General features: G+C 48.2%; 1 protein-coding gene across 41 annotated transcripts in view; it reads right to left on the minus strand.

Moving 5' to 3' along the window:
- Positions 1-21,654, minus strand: part of LOC144486874 (muscleblind-like protein 1) — a 337,261-nt gene that overhangs the window by 52,201 nt on the left and 263,406 nt on the right. For 31 of the 41 annotated variants that reach the window (XM_078205077.1, XM_078205065.1, XM_078205042.1 and 28 more), the window contains 3 exons: positions 19,725-19,778; positions 12,757-12,795; positions 6,830-7,024 (listed from right to left, as the gene is read on the minus strand). In XM_078205077.1, coding sequence (XP_078061203.1) covers positions 6,830-7,024; positions 12,757-12,795; positions 19,725-19,778 — 288 coding nt within the window. The remainder of the gene's footprint in view (positions 1-6,829; positions 7,025-12,756; positions 12,796-19,724; positions 19,779-21,654) is intronic. The other 10 variants (XM_078205121.1, XM_078204964.1, XM_078204978.1 and 7 more) reach the window with 1 other exon arrangement.

Below are 21,654 nucleotides of genomic sequence, written 5' to 3' on the forward strand. Positions count from 1 at the left end.
GAGAGAAAGCGTGTGGAGCATACTGCGGAGGCAGGTGGAGAAAAGGTTGAGGTCTATCAACAATCAGCAAGCTTTATGGTTCTAATCATCCTGCGCGTTATATTCCAGTTGTCACATAGTCCCGCAATTCTCAGACAATCAGGAGCTACCGGAATGATTGCTCCTAAACTTGTCTCACCGCTTAGGAAGGAGCTGTGTTTCTCTGCAGCAGGTGAGACTCAGTGCAGTTAATACGGTCGTATAACAATTGACTCTGAAGATCTCCAGTCACTTCTGCTTGGCTGTTCTCCCTTTCTCTTTCTGTTGTGTGACCCCCACCCCCTCAGTCATTTAACAAATTCTCTTAACAGGAGATCGAGAGAACAGTGGGTAGCATGAACCACCCTGATCAACAGACACTGCCAGTTCTGCTGTTCACACTTAACACTGCAATGGAATGCATCTGTTGCCTGAAGACACTCCGTTACCTGCAACACCCCCTCTGCTTTAAAAGCCCCATAGACTTATTTCATGGGGAACCTTGAATTCATTCAAAATCAATCAACTTAGATGATGGCAACAAACTTTGTTGCAGTGTTAATGTAAAGCCTTACTTGTGACTAATAAATAAACTTTAAACTTTTAAACTAAAAACAGGTCTGACAGCATCTGTGGGGAGAGAATGGAGACAATGTTTTGAGTCTAGATGACCCTTCATAAGAGTTGACGGAGTTCATTGTGTCACAGGGAGGCGATGGCCTAATGGCATTATTGGTAGACTATTAATCCAGAAACTCAGCTAATGTTCTGTTTAAAGTTTATTTATTAGTGTCACAAGTAGGCTTACATTAACACTGCAATTAAGTTACTGCAAAAATCCGCTAGTCACCACATTCTGGCGCCTGTTCGAGTACACAAAGGGAGAATTTAGCACAGCCAATGCACGTAACCAGCACGTCTTTCAGACAGTGGGAGGAAACCAGAGCATGGGGAGGAAACCCACGCAGACACAGGGAGAACGTGCAGACTCCGCACAGACAGTGGATCCAAGCTGGGAATTGAACCTGGGTCCCTAGCGCTGTGAGGCAGCATTGCTAACCACTGTGCCACCGTGATGCCTGTAAATCTGGGGTAGCCAGGACCGCCATGGCAGATGGTGGAATTTGAATACAAGAACAAAAGTTGGTATTAAGAATCTACTGATGACCATGAAACCATTGTCAATAGTCGGAAAAACCCATCTGGTTCACTAATGTCCTTTAGGGAAGGAAATCTGCCGTCCTTACCTGGTCTGGTCTACATGTGACTCCAGACACACAGCAATGTGGCTGACTTTCAACTGCCCTCGGGTATCTAAGGATAGGCAATAAATGCTGGCCAGCCAGCGACGCCCATGTCCCATGAATGAATAAAAAAAAGGCATTGATCATCAAGTGTTAAAGCCTGACATGACCTAAGGCAATCTCAGTTCAATAGAACGGATTTGGCCGTTATTGTGACCCGATGACTTCATGCTGCACAGAAATAGAATCGCAGGGTTTGGCTGCACAGACGGAGGCTACTTGGTCCATCCTGGCCTGTTTCTGGCTCTTTGCAAGAGCTGTCCAAACAGCCCCAACCACCGGGTTCTTTCCTCCACAGGCTTATAAATTTCTTCGATCCATCTCAACTATTTATCCAATTGCTTTTTTGGAAATTGCTATTCAATCTGCTTCCAACACCCTGGCAGGTAACACATTCCAAATTTCAATAACTCCCTCCGTTTTAAAAAAAATCTCCTCAGCTGACCCGGCATCAGTCACACAAACCATAAAGATTGAGGGTTGCTGCAGATTCTAGAGTTCTCCTGGTACAGTACATTGCTCTTTCAGCTCTGCATGGCAATTGAATCTACTTAGAAATGGTCTGGCGCTGTCACCTTACTGAGAATCGTTACCTGTGGGCATGAGATTGGATGAAACCTTCACAATTCTAAAGCTTCAAAGCTGGTAATTATTTGGATTGTTGGAAATGAACTTGCCTTTATATCGCGCCACATTAATGATCTGGAAGATGGAACTGAGGGCATGGTTGCTGTGGTGAACCATCGTTGGTTCCCACTGTGGGGTTGTTCTAATGTTGTTGTTGGGCTAGGGTGTTTACACTGTGGGATTAATACACCTGTGGTTGTTACTGTTGTGGCACATCCCAGTCGGGCTCCGCCTCCTGGGAGAGGTATAAGACCCCCTGCTCGGGCGGGACCTCGTCAGTCTGGGGTGGTGTACTTATGTTCTAGTAGTTCCATTGTTAGGCAATAAAAGCCTTCAGTTACCGAAGCCTTGTGTCTTGTGTTCGATTGACGTGCGTCAGTTGCTAAATTTGCAGCTGATCCAAAGATATATAGATCACATAGAATCCAACAGTGCTGAAAAAGGACATTTGGCCCATCGAGTCTGCACCGACCACAATCCCACCCAGGCCCTATCCCCATAACCCCATGCATTTACCCCAGCTAGTCCCCCTGATACTAAAGGGCAATTTAGCATGGCCAGTCCACCTAACCCGCACATCTTTGGACTGTGAGGGGAAACTGGAGCACCCGGAGGAAACCCACGCAGACACGGGGAAAACGTGCAAACTCCACACAGACAGTGACCCAAGCCAGGAATCGAACTCAGGTGCTGGCGCTATGAGGCAGCAGTGCCAAACACTGTGTCACCGTGCTGCCCATAGAATGGATGTAGAAGGGATGTACTACTGAGACTGTGTAAGGTTCTGTGGTCAGACCCCATTTGGAATATTGTGAGCAGTTTTGGGCCCCATACCTCAGGAAGAATGTGCTTGCCTTGGAGGGGGTCCAGAGGAGGTTCACAAGAATGATCCCAGGAACGAAGGGTTTGTCATATGAGGTGTAGTTGAGGGGTTTGGGTCTCTACTCGATGCAGTTTAGAAGGATGAGGGGGGTTCGAATTGAGTCTTACAGAGTACTGAGAGGCCTAGATAGAGTGGATGTGGAGAGGATGTTTCCACTAGTGGGAGAGACTAGAACCCGAGAGCACAACCTCAGAGTGAAGGGACACTCTTTTAAAACTGAGATGAGGAGGAATTTCGTCACCCAGAGACTGGTGAATTTGTGGAACTCACTGCCACAGAGGGCTGTGAAGGCCAGGTCATTGAGTGTCTTTAAGACAGAGATAGATAGGTTCTTGATCAATAAGGGGATCAAGGGTTATGGGGAGAAGGCAGGAGAAAGGGGATGAGAATCATATCAGCCATGATTGAATGGCAGAGCAGACTCAATGGGCCGAATGGCCTAATCCTGGTCCTATATCTTATGGTCTTATGATCTTTCATAACCTTGGGTTGTCCCAAAGCACTTTACAGCCTATGAAGTACTTTAAAAGTGTAGTCATTGTTGTAATGTAGGAAATATAGTGATCATTTTGAGAAGATGGTGGCGCAGTGGTAATGTCACTAGACTAGTGGCAGGATTTTCCAGTAACATCCACACTGGGTCCAGAACTTCCTGCTGAGATCAACGGACCTTTTGCTTATTCGTCAAATTCTCCATCCCGCCCACAATGATTCCTGCGTCAGGCGGAAGCTGAAGATTTAGGCCGAGTAATCCAGGGGCCCAGGCTAAAGCTCTGGAAACATGGGTTCAAATCCCACCTGGGCAGCTGGTGGAATTTAAATTCAATTAATAAAAATCTGGAATTGAAATGGTGACCACGTAATGGTGACCATGGCAACTATCATCGATTGTTACAAAACCGACCCTGTTCACCAAAGGAAATCTGCCATCCTTAACCGGTCTGGCCCACATGTGACTCCAGCCGATAACAATGTGTTTCTGACTCTTAACTGCCCCTCTGAAATGGCCAAACAAATCTCTCAGTTCAAGGTCAATTAGGGATGGGCAACAAAAGCTGACTTTGCCAAGAAAGAGTTAAAAAAATACAGAAAACGCCCACAAACAGCTACGTGTTAATGATAACATCTTTCTTGATTGAGGGATACAATATTGGCCAGATTGTTGGGGAGAGCTCCCCCACTTTTCTTTTTTGAGGCAGTACCATTAGTTCCGAAAGAGCAAATTGGGCCTTGGCTTAAGGTTTGGTCAGAAAGACATCGGAGCATTCCCCCCGTCCCAGCCCTGGACTGTCAGCCCTCCCCTGTTGAGGGGAGGTGATGGCCCAGTGGTATTATCGCTAGACTATTAATCCAGAAACTCAGCTAATGTTCTGGGGACCCGGGTTCGAATCCCACCACGGCAGATGGTGGAATTTCAATTCAGTGAAAAATATTTGGAATTAAAAATTTACGGATGATCACGAAAACATTGTTGATCGTTGGAAAAACCCATCTGGTTCATTAATGTCCTTTAGGGAAGTGAATCTGTCATCCTTACCTGGTGTGGGGTCCATGTGACTCCAGAGCCACAGTAATGTGGTTGATTCTCAACCGCCCTCCAAGGGCAACGAGGGATGGGCAATAAATGCTGGCCAGCCAGCGACACCCATGTCCCACAAATCAATAAAAAAAGTCTGCAAATTTGTGCTCAAGTCTCTTGAGTGAGCTATCAACTCATAAGTTCATAAAATATAGGAGCAGAATTAGGCCATTCAGCCCATCGAGTCCACTCCTCCATTCGGTCATGGCTGATATGTTCCTCATTCCCATTTTCCTGCCTTCTGACTTCAGGGCGAGAGCTAACCACTGAGCCACAACTAACACTAGCCACACACACACACACACACAGATAACCTTGGAGCATATGAGGAGATATGTTCTCCAAATTGTGAAGTAACCGCGGGGTTGGAATTTTAGCGTGCGGCAATATTAAGGATATATTGGCCTTGGAGGGAGTACAATGTGGGTTTACAAGAATGTTACCTGGGTTTGATTGTGAGGAGAGTTGATACAAATTCCACATGTTTTCTCAGGAATTTAGAAGGTTTAAGGCAGGGTGATCTGTTCAAAGATTTCAAGATACTAACAGGAAAAGGCAAAGTAGATAAAGATAAACTATTTCCACTGATTAGAGATTCTAGAACTCGGCGAAATAGACTAAAATTAGGACTAGGCTGTTCAGGAGAGATGTCAGGAAGCACTCCCACACACAAAGGGTGATAGGGGTTTGGAATTCTCTTCCACACCTGGCAGTTGATGCTAGATCAGTTAGAATGGCATCATAGAATCCCTACAGCACAGAAGGAGGCCATTTGGCCCATCGAGCCTGCACCAACCACAATCCCACCCAGGCCCTATCCCCATAACCCCATGCATCTACCCTGCTAGTCCCCCTGACACTAAGCGGCAATTCAGCATGGCCAATTAACCTAACCTGCACATCTTTGGAGTGTGGGAGGAAACTGGAGCACCCGCAGGAAACCCACACAGACATGGGGAGAACGTGCAGACTCCACACAGACAGTCATCCGAGACTGGAATTGAACCTGGGTCACTGGCGCTGTGAGGCAGCAGTGCCAACCACTGTGCTACCGTGCCACCCAGTTGCTAATTTGAAATCTGAGATAGATACATTTTTGTTAAGCAAAGGGATATGGGTCAAAGGCAGGTCTGTGGAGTTAGGCCACAGATCAGCCTTGACCTCATTGAATGATCACAATAAGAAATCTCACAAAACCAGGTTAAGGTCCAACAGGTTTATTTAGTATTACAAGTTTTCGGAGTGCTGCTCCTTCATCAGGTGAGTCACTCACCTGATGAAGGAGCAGCACTCCGAAAGCTCGTGCTATCAAATAAACCTGTTGGACTTTAACCTGGTGTTGTGAGACTTCTTACTGTGCCCACCCCAGTCCAATGTCGGCATCTCCACATCATTGAATGGTGGAACAGGCTCGATGGGCTGAATGGCCTACTCCTGTTCCAATGTTCCGATTCGGGAAAACACTCATAATCTTGTGCAAAATTCCTCTCCTATTGTTACCACAGAGTGTTGTTAAACCAGGTGCCAGGTGCGAACTTTTCCAAAAACATTAATGTGTTTATCGTTGCTTGTGCTGCAACATGCCTCCATACTCTGAGTTATTGTCCAGTCTGACAAATCCGCTCAGTCGCTTTATATTAAATGCTCACAAACCATTAAAACTGTAAAGAAGACTGGAGCTGGCCCCATTCTACCTACTGGTCCGAGATACATGGGGCCTCGTGAATTAAGGAAGGGTAGGATTTTTCTGGCTGCCTGCCTCTCTTCTGCGGTACTGTCCATGCCCAGGTCACCCTGGCAAGGAAGCATGTGGTGCCTACTGGCACACTTGAGGCCTTGCGCCACCAGGAGCCTGGGCAGGGTGTACACTGATAACAACATTCTCATTTCATTGGGCTGGTGTCGGGACTCTTTTGCTCTTACGCTGACCTTCTTTTAGCTCGATTGGCTTCTTTCCTGCGTTTCCTGGTGACCCAAGTGGGATGGCTATGCTAATCCTTGTCTTGTTACCTTGGGGCAATGCAATGTCATTCTTATTGACCCATCAAGTGCTGCCTAGCTAAAATGAGCTTGAACAGTGATAATCAATTTGTTCTCAGCATGAATCAAAGCACAGAGCTGCCTAATTGCCATCATGGAACCAATCTCCCATTTTATCAATGATCCAAAAGGTGAGTTCATTTTGCTGATTCCTGGGGCGTCCCAGTGTCATTCTTATTGGTCCGGGAAAGGTCGGCCAATTGGATTCTTACAGCGCTGACTAATTGGTTCCGATGATGTCAATATTTTGCTGTCAGTTGCGGCGGCGCCCAATCACAAAATGGCCATTGCACAGTGTAACAGTGGTTTCACACAATGTAAAGCACCAAGACCTCTCAGCGTCAAGGGAGGGGAATAGGTAGGAGGCTCCCAGCTCACCTCCAGACGGTCAGTTCGCATCAGCTTCTGCGCAGCAGCCGCAGTGTGGACCGGAACGGCGTGATTCCCCGTCACTAGCATCGGCGCACTGGGTAGAATCTCAGCAGGTACCAGGTTTGGGGAGACAGGTCCCAGGTAGGGGTTGAAGGCCGCGTTGGGATTAGCCGCTAGGCCTGGTGCAACGGAGAACATTGGCTGAAAGATAGAAAGAGTGGAAACAAGGGGTTAATCACCAAGTGGTTAAAATACCTGGCTAAATCATAGAATCCCTACAGTGGAGAAGTAGGCCATTCGGCCCACCGAGCACAATCCCACCCAGGCCCCACTCCCATAACCCCACATATTCACCCTGCTAATCCCCCTGACACTAAGGGAAATTTAGCACAGCCAATCAACCTAAGCCGTGTAGCTTTGGACTGTGGGAGGAAACCGGAGCACGTGGAAGAAACCCACATGGGGAGAATGTGCAAACTCCATACAGACAGTGACCCAAGGCTGAAATTGAACCTGGGTCCCCGGCGCTGTGAGGCAGCAGTGCTAACCACTGTGCCACCGTGGTCATAATTTTCTCACAGCTAACTTGTGGATGATCCCTGGATGTGAGAAGTATATTGGTTTCACAATCTATAGCCTAACCAGTGTACATGTCCACTCGAGATAGTAAGCAATTGAGTTGTTTAAAGGTTAGGCCCCACTTGGAGTATTGTGGCCATTCCTGGGCACTATACTTCAAAAAGGCCTCAGAAATGCCACTAAGGAGATTTAATAGAAGGCTACTAGGGATGAAGGACTTCAGTTACGTGGGGTGGCTGAGGGAACTGAGATTGTTCTCCACCAAGCCGGGAAGGTTAAGGGAATATCTGACAGAGGTGTTCAAAATTTTGAAGGGCTTTGGGGATGTAAATAAAGAGGAACTGTTTCCAGTGGCAGAATCATCGATAATCCAAGGATACGGATGTCAAATAATTGGCAAAAGGACCACTGTGTGGAGTTTGCACATTCTCCTCGTGTCTGCGTGGGTTTCCTCCGGGTGCTCCGGTTTCCTCCCACAGTCCAAAGATGTGCGGGTTAGGTTGATTGGCCATGCTAAAATTGCCCCTTAGTGTCCTGAGATGCGTAGGTTAGAGGGATTAGTGGGTAAAATATGTAGGGGTATGGGGGTAGGGCCTGGGTGGGATTGTGGTCAGTGCAGACTCGATGGGCCGAATGGCCTCTTTCTGTGCTGTCGGGTTTCTATGATATTTCTATCTATTGTTACTTTTTAAAAATGAGTTGTTCGGATCTGAAATACACTCTCTGAAAGGGCGACAGAAGCAGATTCAATAATAACTTTCAAAAATAAGTATTTCAAGGGGGAAAATTTTCAGGGCTTTGGGGGAAGAGGAGAGGGTGGAATTGATTGGAAGCTCTTTCAGAAATCTGATACAGGCACAAAAACGGGATGACCTCCGTCCGCACTGTATCATTCTACATTTTTGTAATCGGTACCTAATTCAGGACATGCTACTGTTTCGAAAAAAGAGCAATGGATTGAGACTGAAGGATAGCTCTTTCCCTCAGCCCACAATGAAAACGTTTGGTGGCATGGCCTCTTTCAGTGCTTCGGGATTCTATGATTACCTCGAAGAAATGATGGGTTTTGGGCTTAAAGTTTATTTATTAGTGTCACAAGTAAGCTTACGTTAACGCTGCAATGGAGTTACTGTGAAAATCCCCTAGTCGCCACACTACAGCACCTGTTCGGGTACACTGAGGGAGAGTTTAAGCATGGCCAATGCACCTAACTAGCACATCTTTTGGACCATGGGAGAAAACCAGAGCAACCGGAGGAAACCCACGGGGAGAACGTGCAGACTCCACACACACAGAGACCCAAGCCGGGAATCGAACCCGGGTCCCTGGTGAGGTAGCAGTGCTAACCATTGTGCCACCATGCTGTCCATGGGCTTCTTGGAAGCTTAGCCAGTGTTCAAGTCACCTCTCTCAGGAATTACGAGTGAGCGGGTGCTTTGAAAGTACTTTGACCTTTCAGAAGGGAATGACATCAGTTGGCCGAGTGACATGTTCATGAAGCATGACATTGGGAAAAGAAGAAAGCCCATCTTGGGCCAGTTGGATATCCTATTGGGTCGTTACAATGAGGTGAGAAGATTTATGCCCTGATTGTACTTAGTTTGGATGTGGCACAACCTAGAGGTAATCTTATTGAGACATATAGGCTGGAATCTTCTGGCCATTCACGTTGGCGGTATTCTCCAGTCCTGCGGGCAGCACACCCCTGCCCGTGGGTTTCCTGCCAGCGTGGGGTGACGTCTCTGAGAAATCCCATTGACAGGGAGTGGCGGGAACCGAGAATCCCGCTGCTAGCAAACAACCCGGCAACTCCCGTCAGCGGGAAACACACAGCTGGGAGGCTGGAGTATCTCACCCATAGATTCTCAGGGGGCTTGACAGGGTAGATGCTGAGGGGTCATTTCCCCTTGTGGAAGAGTCTAGCACAAGAGGGCATAATCTCAGTGTAAGGGGGATCACCCATTGAAGACAGAGATGAGGAGGAATTTCTTCTCTCATAGGGGAGTGAATCTGTGGAATTATTTACCGCAGAGGGCTGTGGAGGCTGGGTCGTTAAGTTTGTTAAAGGCTGAGATAGAGAGATTTTTGATCAGTAAGGGAATCAAGGGTTATGGGGATAAGGCGGGAAAGTGGAGTTGACGATTATCATGTCAGATCAGTCTTGGTATCATTGAATGAGGAGACTTGATGGGCCAAATGGTCTATTTCTGCTCCCATGTGTTATGATCTTATGGATGGTCCAGAGACTAAATGCCCTTGATTCTCCAATCAAATAAAATGGACAATCATACTCAACGTATCAAGCACAAGTGCTTCCAAACAACAAAAGGAAAACGAAAAAGTAAAGGTGAAAATCAATGTGAGTCTTCCAATGGTTAATTAAATAAGGAAGCTTCAAAAGTTCAGGTTTCAAGTCAGCCACATGCCATCTGGGAAAAATCAGAATATTGTTTGCGGGTGAATAGTAACAGTTTATAAAACATATCTCAGGCCGGATTCTCTGACCTCGCCGGCAGCTGGGATTATCCGGTCCCGCTGCAGTGAATGGAGATTTGGCTGAGCCGTCAAATTCTCCATCTCGCTGGCGACTGTGGGCGGAGGGAGTGGGGGGGGGGCGGGGGGGGGGGGTGCGGGGAGGCCGGGGGGCAGGTGGTGTTGGGTGTGGGCGTGAAGGGCTGGAGAATTCTGGCCATCCGTGAGTCAGTCCCACCCTTTGTAGCGATGTTGACTTCAACAAAACAGGAGGGAAAGCTGGTTTAGTTCCTGGTCTGTGTTGGCCACTGGGTGGGGAATCAGGACAGCGCTGTGCACCGTCCTGTCTCTCACCCGAGGACAGGAATCAGTCTCGGTGGAGAGTCCACGTGCAAAACGGAACAGCCAATGTCGCAGGTGATGTCCGCATGGCCAAACTCTCAATCCAGGCCGACAAGCGACCACTTGGACTGAGGAGCTGGAGGGTTTCTGACACCTGTCTGGATCGGGGCAGGGTGTATGTGGGATTGTGGTGGGCATTGAACGCCCCTGTATCAACCAGTCAGTGCCTTGAAGACAAGTAGATGATAGAATTGTGCGCAGAGGAAGTTGAGGAGAGAAGGTGGAGTGGGGAAGATTAAGGTGCGTCTCAGGTTAATATACAGTGAAAATAAAAAAGTAAAGGAAAAGAGGAAACTCAATGTCGGGCAGGTAATTAAACAACAGTTTAAGGGTTCAGGTCACTGACATGCCATCAAAGGCACTGGGAGAAATGAAGCTTTGTTCATACAGTCATTACTACAATAGGGCAGCACAGTGGCACAGTGGTTAGCACTGCTGCCTCACAGCGCCAGGGACCCGGGTTGAATTCCGGCTTCGAGTCACTGTCTATGCAGAGTCTGCACATTCTCCCCGTGTCTGCGAGTTTCCTCCGGGTGCTCCGGTTTCCTCCCACAGTCCAAAAATGTGCAGGTTAGGTTGATTGGCTATGCTAAATTGCTCCTTAGTGTTAGGGGAATGTCAGGGGGATTAGTAGAGTAAATATGTGGGGTTATGGGGATAGGGCCTGGATGGGATTGTTGTCAGTGCAGGCTCGATGGGCCGAATGGCCTCCTTCTGCACTGCAGGTATTCTATAATTCTATTCCAATTGCTCCATGGTTTTATTCAGCTATTTTGTCAGGGTCATTCTATGAACAGAGTTTTATAGAATCCCTAAAGTGCAGAAGGAGGCCATTCAGCCCATCGGGTCTGCACCAATTATCTGACAGGCCCTTTCCCCTGCCCTATCCCTGTAACCCCTTACATTTACTATGGCTAATGTATGTAGCCTAGACCTCATGGGACATGATGAGGCAATTTAGTGTGGCCAATCCACCTAACCCATATATCTTTGGACTGTGGGAGGAAGCCGGTGCACCCAGAGGAAACTCACGCAGCCACGGGGAGAACGTGCAAACTCCACACAGACAGTCACCCAAGGGTGGAATTGAACCTGGGTCTCCAGTGCTGCGAGGGGCTTTGATGTGTTTAATGGTGGGAGGATGTTTCGGTTGGCTGGGGAGTCTAGAGCATGGGGTGACAGAATAATGGGTTAGCCATTTAGGGTTGAGATAGGTAAGATGGGTATAGAGGGATATGGGCCAAACGCGGGCAATTGGGACTAGCCTAGGGGTTAAGAAAAAAAGGGCGGCATGGACAAGTTGGGCCGAAGGGCCTGTTTCTATGCTGTAAACCTCTATGTTCTATGAGAAATTTCACTACTCAGAGGGTTGTGAGTTTTTGCAATTCTCTGCCTGAGAAAGCTGGGGATGCCCAGTTGTTGAGTAGACTCAGGACGGAAATCGATTGATTTTTGGACAATAAGGGAATATGGAAGAGCGCGGATGAAGTTCAGCTATGGTCTTACTGAATATTGGAGCAAGCTTAATGGGCCAAATATCCTTCTTTTCCTCCTATTTCTTACATTCTTCTACTCTTGGAGGATAAACTACTGAACTAAATTACCATTGGGACATACTAAACGAATGTAATTAATTGTAACACCAATGGAATAATCTAATGCAAATTTATTTTTTCTTTCAATTATTATTCATATCAGCACTTTGGAATATTAATGACTCGGATCCAATTTGCATCAACAGCAACAGAAATATTTCCAGAAATCTTCCCCCTTAATGTCACCAATCCATCTACAATGCAACCGGTCGAATATATAAAAGCATGTGTGACAACATTTGATTTTAAATCCTCTAAATGCTTGATTTAGTTAATCAAAAAAGCTTGGGTGTTTGTTCTGCCCTTGATATCATAGCTTAAGAGATACTTGTGTTGAACATTGTTAGGTAATGTTGAGGGGAAGCTTTGACAGAGGCGATAGGGAGAAATTGATTTTACAAGCACGTTTTTACGGTAATGAGGGAATAAAGATTTAAGATAATTGGCAGCAGGCCCACAGTGGAGAGGGGAAGAATTACTGTCATTCAGCGAGTTGTTACGATCTGGAATGTGTTGTCTGAAAGTGTGACGGGAGCACATTCGATAGTAATGATCAAAATGGATGGAAAATGGATAGATAGATGAAAGAAAATAAAGTGCAGAGTTATGGGGAACGAGCAGGACAGTGGGAATATTTGGATGGCTCTTTCAAAGAGCTGGCATGGGCACACTGGGCTGAATGGCCTCTTTCTGTGTTGTATGATTCTTCCAATTTGACTATATTCCAGCTGGTGTGTAAGTATCAATTTTTTTTTTTGCTAATTTTTTATTGCTAATGAAAGCTCTCGCATTAGGTTCCCTCCAGTTCCCTTCCCACCCACCCACCCACCCTCTATATCGGTACAAAATAATGGGTAGAAATGACTTCCTTCCCAGTGTATTTACCTCATTAAACCACCACCCTCGCTGTCCACCATCCGCCATCTGCCAACACATTAGAAGAACAAATAGGTATTGCTGAAAGTGAGATTTCCCTGCTTACAACAGCACACTGATCTCTACTGAGCATGCTCGCAACGACATTACACATTCGCATTCTCGCACTCACTCAACCGGAAGGGCATCGGCACTGGGGGAATCGAAACTCGTGCCCAATTGCTGCCCTCAGTATTGGCGATGGAGCACTCTTGGATGAGGCAGGGCATTGATTAGAGGCAGAGTAATGCTCCTCTTACTCTGTCCAAAAAAAACCACATCTCAACTCCCAAGGACCCCAGTACGGAGCAACTTTTCCCACATCGCTGAGGGAGGCTAAAATTTTAGTTCCACATTTGTGGGAATTGCTTGCACTTTCCCGGATGGATGAGGACTGGGCCATCTCATGGAAGGGCCCTACCATCCAACAGAAACAGATGGCTTTCCTTTCTGTGCTAGCTTAGAGCCCACACACAGGGAAGGAGCATACATCGTTGGAATCCAGAGTACCTCTCACTCCCTTATTGAGGCATGGGAGTGGGGCTAGGGTGATTGCGTGAGCAGGAGGGGGTGGGGGTATGGGTTGTTTGGTGGGATGTTTCCTTGGTTACGCTAAGAAGGTTTGATGAGACTGTCCCCTGGTGGCACAATGGGAACCTTTGTGCATTCTGAGGAGGGGCCCTGTTCCCCCCCAATGCCACGGGCCCAGAAGCACGTGGCACCGCAAGACCACAGGGCCGCTGATCTCCTGCTTTCAAGTGATGACTCCTTGGGCAAGTGCTGACTGGGAACAGAGTTAGGTTTCCATCTGCTCACCTCCCCATCACCAGTGAGAGAGGGGGTGGGAGGCAAAGTCAGATGGTCCATCAACTGATGCCGCTCCCTCGGTTGCAGTCAAGCTCGAGGGTAGCACTGGGCAGAAAACTGGGAGCCCGTCATTGACCCCCAAGTGTTCAGTCAGAAAACTGTGCCTGGCTCAGCTGAACCTAAAGAGAGGGGGAAAAAATAACATGTGAATATCAGGGATTGAAGGGGGGAAATGTAAAGAGACATTAAAACCCTCTATATGTAAAAATATATATTTACAGAAATAGGTTACATGCTACTGTGAGGTAGGACTACCGTATACAGCTCGTTACCTCAGGCTGCAGTCACACTTACAGTCTAAACATTCAGAAATGTTTGCTGCTTAATATTAACATTAAATATCATTCAAGTTCAGAAAATGTGGTTTATGATGAATGGTCCAGGCTGTCGTTCTCTCCAATTATGTTCAGCATTCTGTCCTCACTGGTTCCCACTGGGATCTGGCTCCCCGGTTCAGTTTGCCTTGTCCCAGCAACGCCATCTTGAGACAGGACAGTGGCTGCTGGTTAGCTTAGTAACTACCGGGGTCATCGCCATCATCTTCTCACCCCAATGTTTAAATGTGCACACTTTGCAACGCATGGTCATGGTTAGAAAGGGCGGGGAGTTGGGTGGGGTGGAGGTGGAGGGGTTCGCATTGCTGCCTCACAGCGCTAGGGGCCCGGGTTCAATTCCCATCTTGGGGTCACTGTCTGTGCAGAGTCTGCACGTTCTCCCCGTGTCTGCGTGGGTTTCCTCCAGGTACATACTGCACCTGCATAACATGCATGATTGCACTATTAAACCATATGACCATAAGATATAGGAGCAGAATTAGGCCATTCAGCCCATCGAGTCTGCTCCACCATTGGATCATGGCTGATATGTTTCACAACCCCATTCTCTTGCCATTTCCCCGTAACCTTTGATCCCCTTACTAATCACAAACCTATCTACCTCCGTCTTAAATACTCAATGACCTGGCTTCCACAACCTTCTGTGGTAATGAATTCCACAGATTCACCACCTTCTGGCTGAAGAAATTCCTCCTCATCTCGGTTAGAGTTGTAGAGATATACAGCAAGGAATCAGGCCCTTCGGCCCAACTCATCCATGCCGAACAGGTTTCCTAAATTGAACTGGTCCCATTTGCCTGCGTTTGGCCCATATTTCCAATCCATGTACCTGTCCAAATGCATTTTAAATATTGCTATTGTACCAGCCTCCGCCTCCTCTGGCAGCTCATTCCATATCCGCACCACCCTCTGCGTGAAGGAGTTGCCCCTCAGGCCGCTCTTAATTCTTTCCCCTCTCACCTTAAACCTATGCCTCCTAGTTCAGGACTCCCCTACCCTGGAGATAAGACCTTCCAAAGGGTCTCAATGGTTTTCAATTGGCGATCAATAGATTTTTGCTGGATGAGGGTATAAAAGGATTTGGAGCGAAGAAAGTAGCTGAGGCCAAAACATTGTGTCATTTCAAGAAGAAATTAGATATAGCTCTCGGGGCTAAAGGGATCAAGGGATATGGGGGGAAGGGAGAATCAAGGATATTGAATTTGATGATCAGACATGATCAAGGTGAATGGTGAAGCAGGCTCGAAGGGCTGAATGGCCTACTCCTGCGTCTAGTTTCTATGCTTCTAAGTTAAGGGCGGCACGGTGGCACAGTGGTTAGCACTGCTGCCTAACAGCGCCAGGGACCCGGGTTCAATTCCTGGCTTTGGGTCACTGTCTGTATAGAGTTTGCATGTTCTCCCCGTGTCTGCGTGGGTTTCCTCCGGGTGCTCCGGTTTCCTCCCACAGTCCGAAAGACATGCTGGTTAGGTGCATTGATCCGAACAGGCGCTGGTGTGTGGTGACTAGGGGAATTTCACAATAACTTCATTGCAGTGTTAATGTAAGTCTTACTTGTGACTAATAAATAAACTTTTACTTTTCTTTAAGTGGATGGAGTTAAGATAAGAGGTCAACCCTGGCTTCAGTGAATGGTGGTAGAGCCTCATGGGACTGAATGTCCTACTCCTGTGTCTTGACGTGTTCACAACTTCTGCCACTTGTGGAACTGTGTGGACCAGGGTCAAAAGGCAGAAGGGATGCATTGGATGGTGAGTTACAGTTCATTCAGGCAGTCCAAGTTGCTGTCCCAATACATACACTTTTACATGCATGCTGTAGCCTGAAGCTATGGATAGTGTTGGTAAAAGCTCCAGCTTTCGTATGGCTGGCCAGAGGTTTCTCCCACTCTCATTGCCTGCCATGGGTTGTATGAAGGATTTGCAGGTTGATCACCCACCTTCCCTGGCCATCAGGCCTTGGACTCGAACCTGGGGCTTCAGCTTCAGGGGTAGGGACAGTACTCACTGGGACCACAAGACTTCCTTACGCATCGGATAGGAAGCTCTTTTTTCAAAGCAGCCATTAAACATGGCAGCACAGTGGCACAGTTGCTAGCACTGCTTCCTCACAGATACAGGGACCCGTGTTCGAGTCCCGGGTCACTGTCTGTGTGGAGCCTGCATGCTCTCCCCATGTCTGCGTGGGTTTCCTCCGGGTGCTCTGGTTTCCTCCCACAGTCCGAAAGACGTGCTGGTACATTGGCCATGCTAAATTGTCCCTCAGTGAGCCCGAACAGGCACCGAAGTGTGGCGACTAGGATTGTCACAGTAACTTCATTCATAGTATCCCTACAGTGCAGGAGGAGGCCATTCGGCCCATTGAGTCTGCACCGACCACAATCCCACCCAGGCCCTATCCCCATAATCCCATGCATTTACCTTAGCCACTCCCCTTGATACTAAGGTGCAATTTATCGTGGCCAATCCACCTAACCTGCACATCTTTGGACTGTGGGAGGGAACCAGAGCACGCGGAGGAAACCCATGCAGACACGGGAAGAACGTGCAAACTCCACACAGGCAGTGACCTGAGGCCGGAGTTGAACCCAGGACGCTGGCACTGTGAGGCACCAGTGCTAACCACTGTGCCACCGTGCCACCCATTTGAGTTTTTGCTATCCTCAGCTCCTGAAGCTGATGAGTTTTGCTGTTGAGTTAATGTTCCGCTGGCTTCCCTCAGACAGTGATTCCTCATCTTAGCCCAGACGGCATTGGGCTGGCTCCTCAGTAATAGAGGACAGCATAACCAAGGGCACTCCAGCCCCTCACGGACTTCCACGTGCAGCCAAGAATAGCATGAAGGAGTCCAAGCAACACTGAAGTCAATGGGGATCAGGAGGAAAACTGTCCACTGTTGTCATGACTAGCACAAGGGAAGGGGATTGTGCTTGTTGGAAGCTAATCATCTCAGTCACAGGGACATCAATTCTGGAGTTCCTTCGGGTAGAGTCCTGGGCCCAACCATCTTCAGCTGCTTCATCAATGACCTTCCTTTCATCATAAGGTCAGAAGGGAGATGTTCGCTGATGATTGCGTAATGTTCAGCACCGTTCGTCACTCCTCACACACTGAAGCAGTCCATGACCATATGTGACAAGATCTGGTTAAGCTTAAAGGTGGGCTGATAAATTGCAAGTAACATTCCTTCTACACAAGTGTCGGACATTTGACCATCTCCAACAAGAGGGAATCTAACCTCCTCCCTTTGTATGAATAAAACAAAATATAGGCTGGAATTCGTCGCTATTATTAACACTTGTGGGATCCTCTGGTCCCGCACCCTTGTCTTGGGTTTCCGTGTGGAATGGGAAATCCCATGAGAAACATACCGCTGGGATGCCAGAGAATCCCCCCAATAGTTTCCGACAAGTGTCACTCCTTAGAGACACTGGGCAGAATTCTCCCAAAAAAATTGTTAGTGTTGAATTTGCGTGAAAACTGCAGTAATTCACGTTGTTTTTTTCAGTGGGACTCAGAGAACAAAGTTAAGCAAAAAAGTAAAGTTTATTTTTTAGTCACAAGTAAGGATTACATTAACACTGCAATGAAGTTATTGTGAAATTCCCCTTGTCGCCACAGTCTGGTGCCTGTTCGGGTCAATGCACCCTAACCAGCACTTCTTTCAGACTGTGGGAGGAAACCGGAGCACCCGGAGGAAACCCACGCAGACATGGGGAGAACGTACAAACTACACACAGACAGTGACCCACGCCAGGAATCGAACCCGGGTCTCTGGTGCTGTGAGGCAGCAGTGCTAACCACGGTGCCACCGTGCTGTCCCACATTCTGTGCACTGCAGAGGCCACCAGCGTGAATATAATTAAATTTCAGGGGGTGGGGCCTATTTTTGATGGAGAGGCTGAAATCAGCGTGCTGAGCGAGCCACTGCGCATGCGCTGATCTGTCAGCGCCGAGGTCGGCACGTGCGCAATGGCTGCCCACCGATGGCCTCCTGATTGATGGCCAGCTTCATCGCTGGGTAACCCCCCCCCCTGACCCTCGCAATGCCCGCTCTCCGCTTCCCCCCCACTGGCTCCCCAACCAGCCGCAACCACCCCCCCCCACCCCCCCGAGCTGCCCTAATCTCCAGCCACCCCCCCCCACGATTCCCTCCCCAACCCTCTCCTCGCAGTCTCGAACCGCAGTGCCAACCCTCCCCAGCAGGCTGACTGCCCCCCCACCACCCAGCTGACACCATCTCCCCCCACAACCTGCCCCGATCGCTGGCCTCCCTCCTTCCCCCACAAATCTCTATACAGAGTGGTAGCAGGCCCCCCCCACCCCCAGTGATCGCCCACTAGGCCCCGCCAACCATCAGACCCAACCCCCATCAGGCCACGCTCTCATATATCCTGCCCCCATGGCACTGCCCCATGCCCAGTGGGCAGCCCCAAGATGCCCCCTGGGCATTGGCACTTTGCCCCTTGGGCAGTGTCTGGGGGCACAGGCTGGCACTGCCAAGGTGCCAATGCCCAGGGGCACTCCCCCATCGCCCGACCCTCGGAGGGGTCCCAGTTTCCACCCCCCCCCCCCTTTTACTCCAGCGGGGTTGGGTCACTAGCTCTCCGAAAGTGAGGAGCTACTGTAATCCCCACTGGAGTGAACCACTCTGGCGGGTTGGGAGGTGCTAGCGGGCCCGGACAGCTTCCCGTTCATAGTCTTTGTGCCTCCCAGCCGATATCCGGCGTGGAGCAGATGCCACTGGAAATCCGGCACTGGAGACGCTCGCGAACGTGCACACGAACCCAGCAAATCGGCCGATGTGAGAATGTCCCAGCCCACTGCGCTAAGTGGGACAACCGTGGCCACAGTTTCTCATGCGAGTCACTCCACAGGGACACGGGGCGGAATTTTCCCGTCAGACGTATCCGTAATGGACAGGCGGCGGAGGACAATGCAAAGGTCTGATGACCTTGGGCGGGATTTTCCAGTCTTGGAGCAAGCGTGGCCGGAAAACCCTGCCCACAGTTTCTAGTGAGAGTCACTCCAGACGGACACACTGTCTGACCCTGGGGAACTGATGTGGTCTGCTGGGTGTCGCTCACGGGGGTACAACACAAACATTTCCTTTTCCTTTCGCAGCTTTGACCATTTAATTTATTTGTTTCTTATATCCTGTGCTTTGAAGTTTCTCACCGATCTCACCCTGCATGTTACAAATCCTAGGCTGCTTTTTTGAGGAGGAGTGAAGGGGGGGCGGGAGGGGTTCTTGCAAACACCTCGCGTATCGGTTTCTCCTTGTGGCTGCACAACCTACTCGGAGGGTTGGTTGAGAACGGCGGGAAGCTGTCCAGCAGATTAGGTGGAGGCCTGAGGTCCAGCTGACTGAGAAAGCAGTGTGTCCAATACCAAAGAGTGCCTCATTTCCAGCAAGTTTCAACCAACCCCGACGGCAGCATTGCCTCAAGACCAATCTGCGGCTGCGCAAGAAATTTGTGGAGAGGGTTCAGAGCAGCAGACAAAATACATCCAACTTTTGATCTTCCGACTGGTAAATATAGCTGCAGTGGGTGGCTGGAGGGTGGGATGGAACAGGACAAAGCACTAAAGAAAGAATAACTTGTACTTTTTTCACCACCTGACATCCCAAGGTGCTTTGTCACCAGAGAAGTACTTTCGAAGTGTAGTCAGTGTTTTGGTGGTGTAAGAAATTCTGAAGGACTCACACCTTCTGAGTAAAGAAATGTCTCCTCACCTCAATATTAATTGGCTGACCTCTTAGTTGTAGGCTCTCCAGCCATCTCGGCGTCTGTGTTCCATGAAAGGAAAAGAGAAACTTGATTTAAAATCTTTCACAATGCAGACTCTTCTCAAAGGGCTGGAGGTAGCAGCAGAGGGTATAGAGCGAGACTATAGAGCAATGGGGAGCAACCTACGGCCTGGGGCCCACATACGGCCCATCAGGGTTCGGAGTGTGGCCCACAAGACATTTTGTTGACCGCTACCCAGGTGCAGGGTTGCCACATTTCGCTGATTTACATCTGCGTGGTTTTTTATCGACCGGTGTGCTTGAGTTTTTTGAAGGGGTAACCAAGGAGGTACATGAGGGCAGTGAAATCAACATTGTCCACATGGACTTTAGCAAGGCCTTTGACAAGGTACTCATGGTAGGTTGTGCATAAGGTTAAATCTCACAGGATCCAGGACAGGGTAGCCAATTGGATACCAAATTGGCTGGATGACAGAAGACAGAGGGTGGTTGTAGAGGATTGTTTTTCAAACTGGAGGCCTGTGACCAGCGGTGTTCTTCAGAGATCAGTGCTGGGTCCACTGTCATTTGTTATTTATATTAATGATTTGGATGAGAATTTAGTAGGCATGGTTTGCAAATGACACCAAGATTGGTGGCACAGTGGACAGTGAAGAAAGTTATCTAGGATTGCAATGGGATCTTGATCAATTGGGCCAGTGGGCTGACGAATGGCAGTTGGAGTTTAATTTAGATAAATGCGAGGTGATGCGTTTTAGTAGATTGAACCAGGGCAGGACTTACTCAGTTAATTGTAGGACGTTGGGGAGAGTTATAAAACAAAGAGATCTAGGGGTACAGGTTCATAGCTCCTTGAAAGTGGAGTCACAGGTGGACAGGGTGGTGAAGAAGGCATTCAGCATGCTTGGTTTCATCGGTCAGAACATTGAAAAAGGAGTTGGGGCGTCTTGTTGAAGTTGTATAAGACATTGGTAAGGCCACACTTGGAATACTGTGTACAGTTCTGGTCACCCTATTATAGAAAGGATATTATTGAACAAGAAAGAGCGCAGAAGAGATTTACTAGAATGCTACCGGGACTTGATGGTTTGAGTTATCAGGAGAGGCTGGATGGACTGGGACTTTTTTCCTTGGAGCATAACAGACTCATGGGGTGATCTTATAGAGGTGAATGAAATTATGAGGGGCATAGATCAGCTAAATAGTCAATATTTTTTCCCAAAGTAGGGGAGTCTAAAACTAGAGGGCATAGGTTTAAGGTGAGAGGGGAGAGATATAAAAGGATCCAGAGGGGCAATTTTTTCACACAGAGGGTGGTGAGTGTCTGGAACGAGCTGCCAGAGGTGATAGTAGAGGCGGGTACAATTTTGTCTTTTAAAAAACATTTAGACAGTTACATGGGTAAGATGGGTGTAGAGGGATATGGGCCAAACACAGGTAATTGGGACTAGTTTAATGGTAAAAACTGGGCGGCATGGACAAGTTGGGCCGAAGGGCCTGTTTCCATGCTGTAAACCTCTATGACTCTATAACTGATTTACACGTAAAGCAAGGGCAAGTGAAGTAGGTGTGTGCGGATTGCTCACAACATTGAGTGTGAGAGCTGTGCACTCCCTCTGTGTCCAAAGTGTAAATATTTATCTTGTTTTTACCATTTGAAGTTGATGATAGTTCTATTATTATATAAATGATTAAGCATTTTCTATAACTCATTCTGAAATATTTTGCATGTATTAAATGTACTTAATCTTATTCATGGGGTCATGGGTCGTGAACAAGTTTCATTTCAATCTTGTGGCCCACTGAGATGAAGGAGGGCCACTCATGCCATCCACTCACTAGCCTAAGTTACCCATCACTGCCACAGAGCGATTGCTCCCTCCCTAACAGCACTATGGGTGTACGTACACCACAT

This window comes from Mustelus asterias, chromosome 3 (genome assembly GCF_964213995.1).
Source record: "Mustelus asterias chromosome 3, sMusAst1.hap1.1, whole genome shotgun sequence".
Classification (NCBI taxonomy): Eukaryota; Metazoa; Chordata; class Chondrichthyes; order Carcharhiniformes; family Triakidae; genus Mustelus; species Mustelus asterias.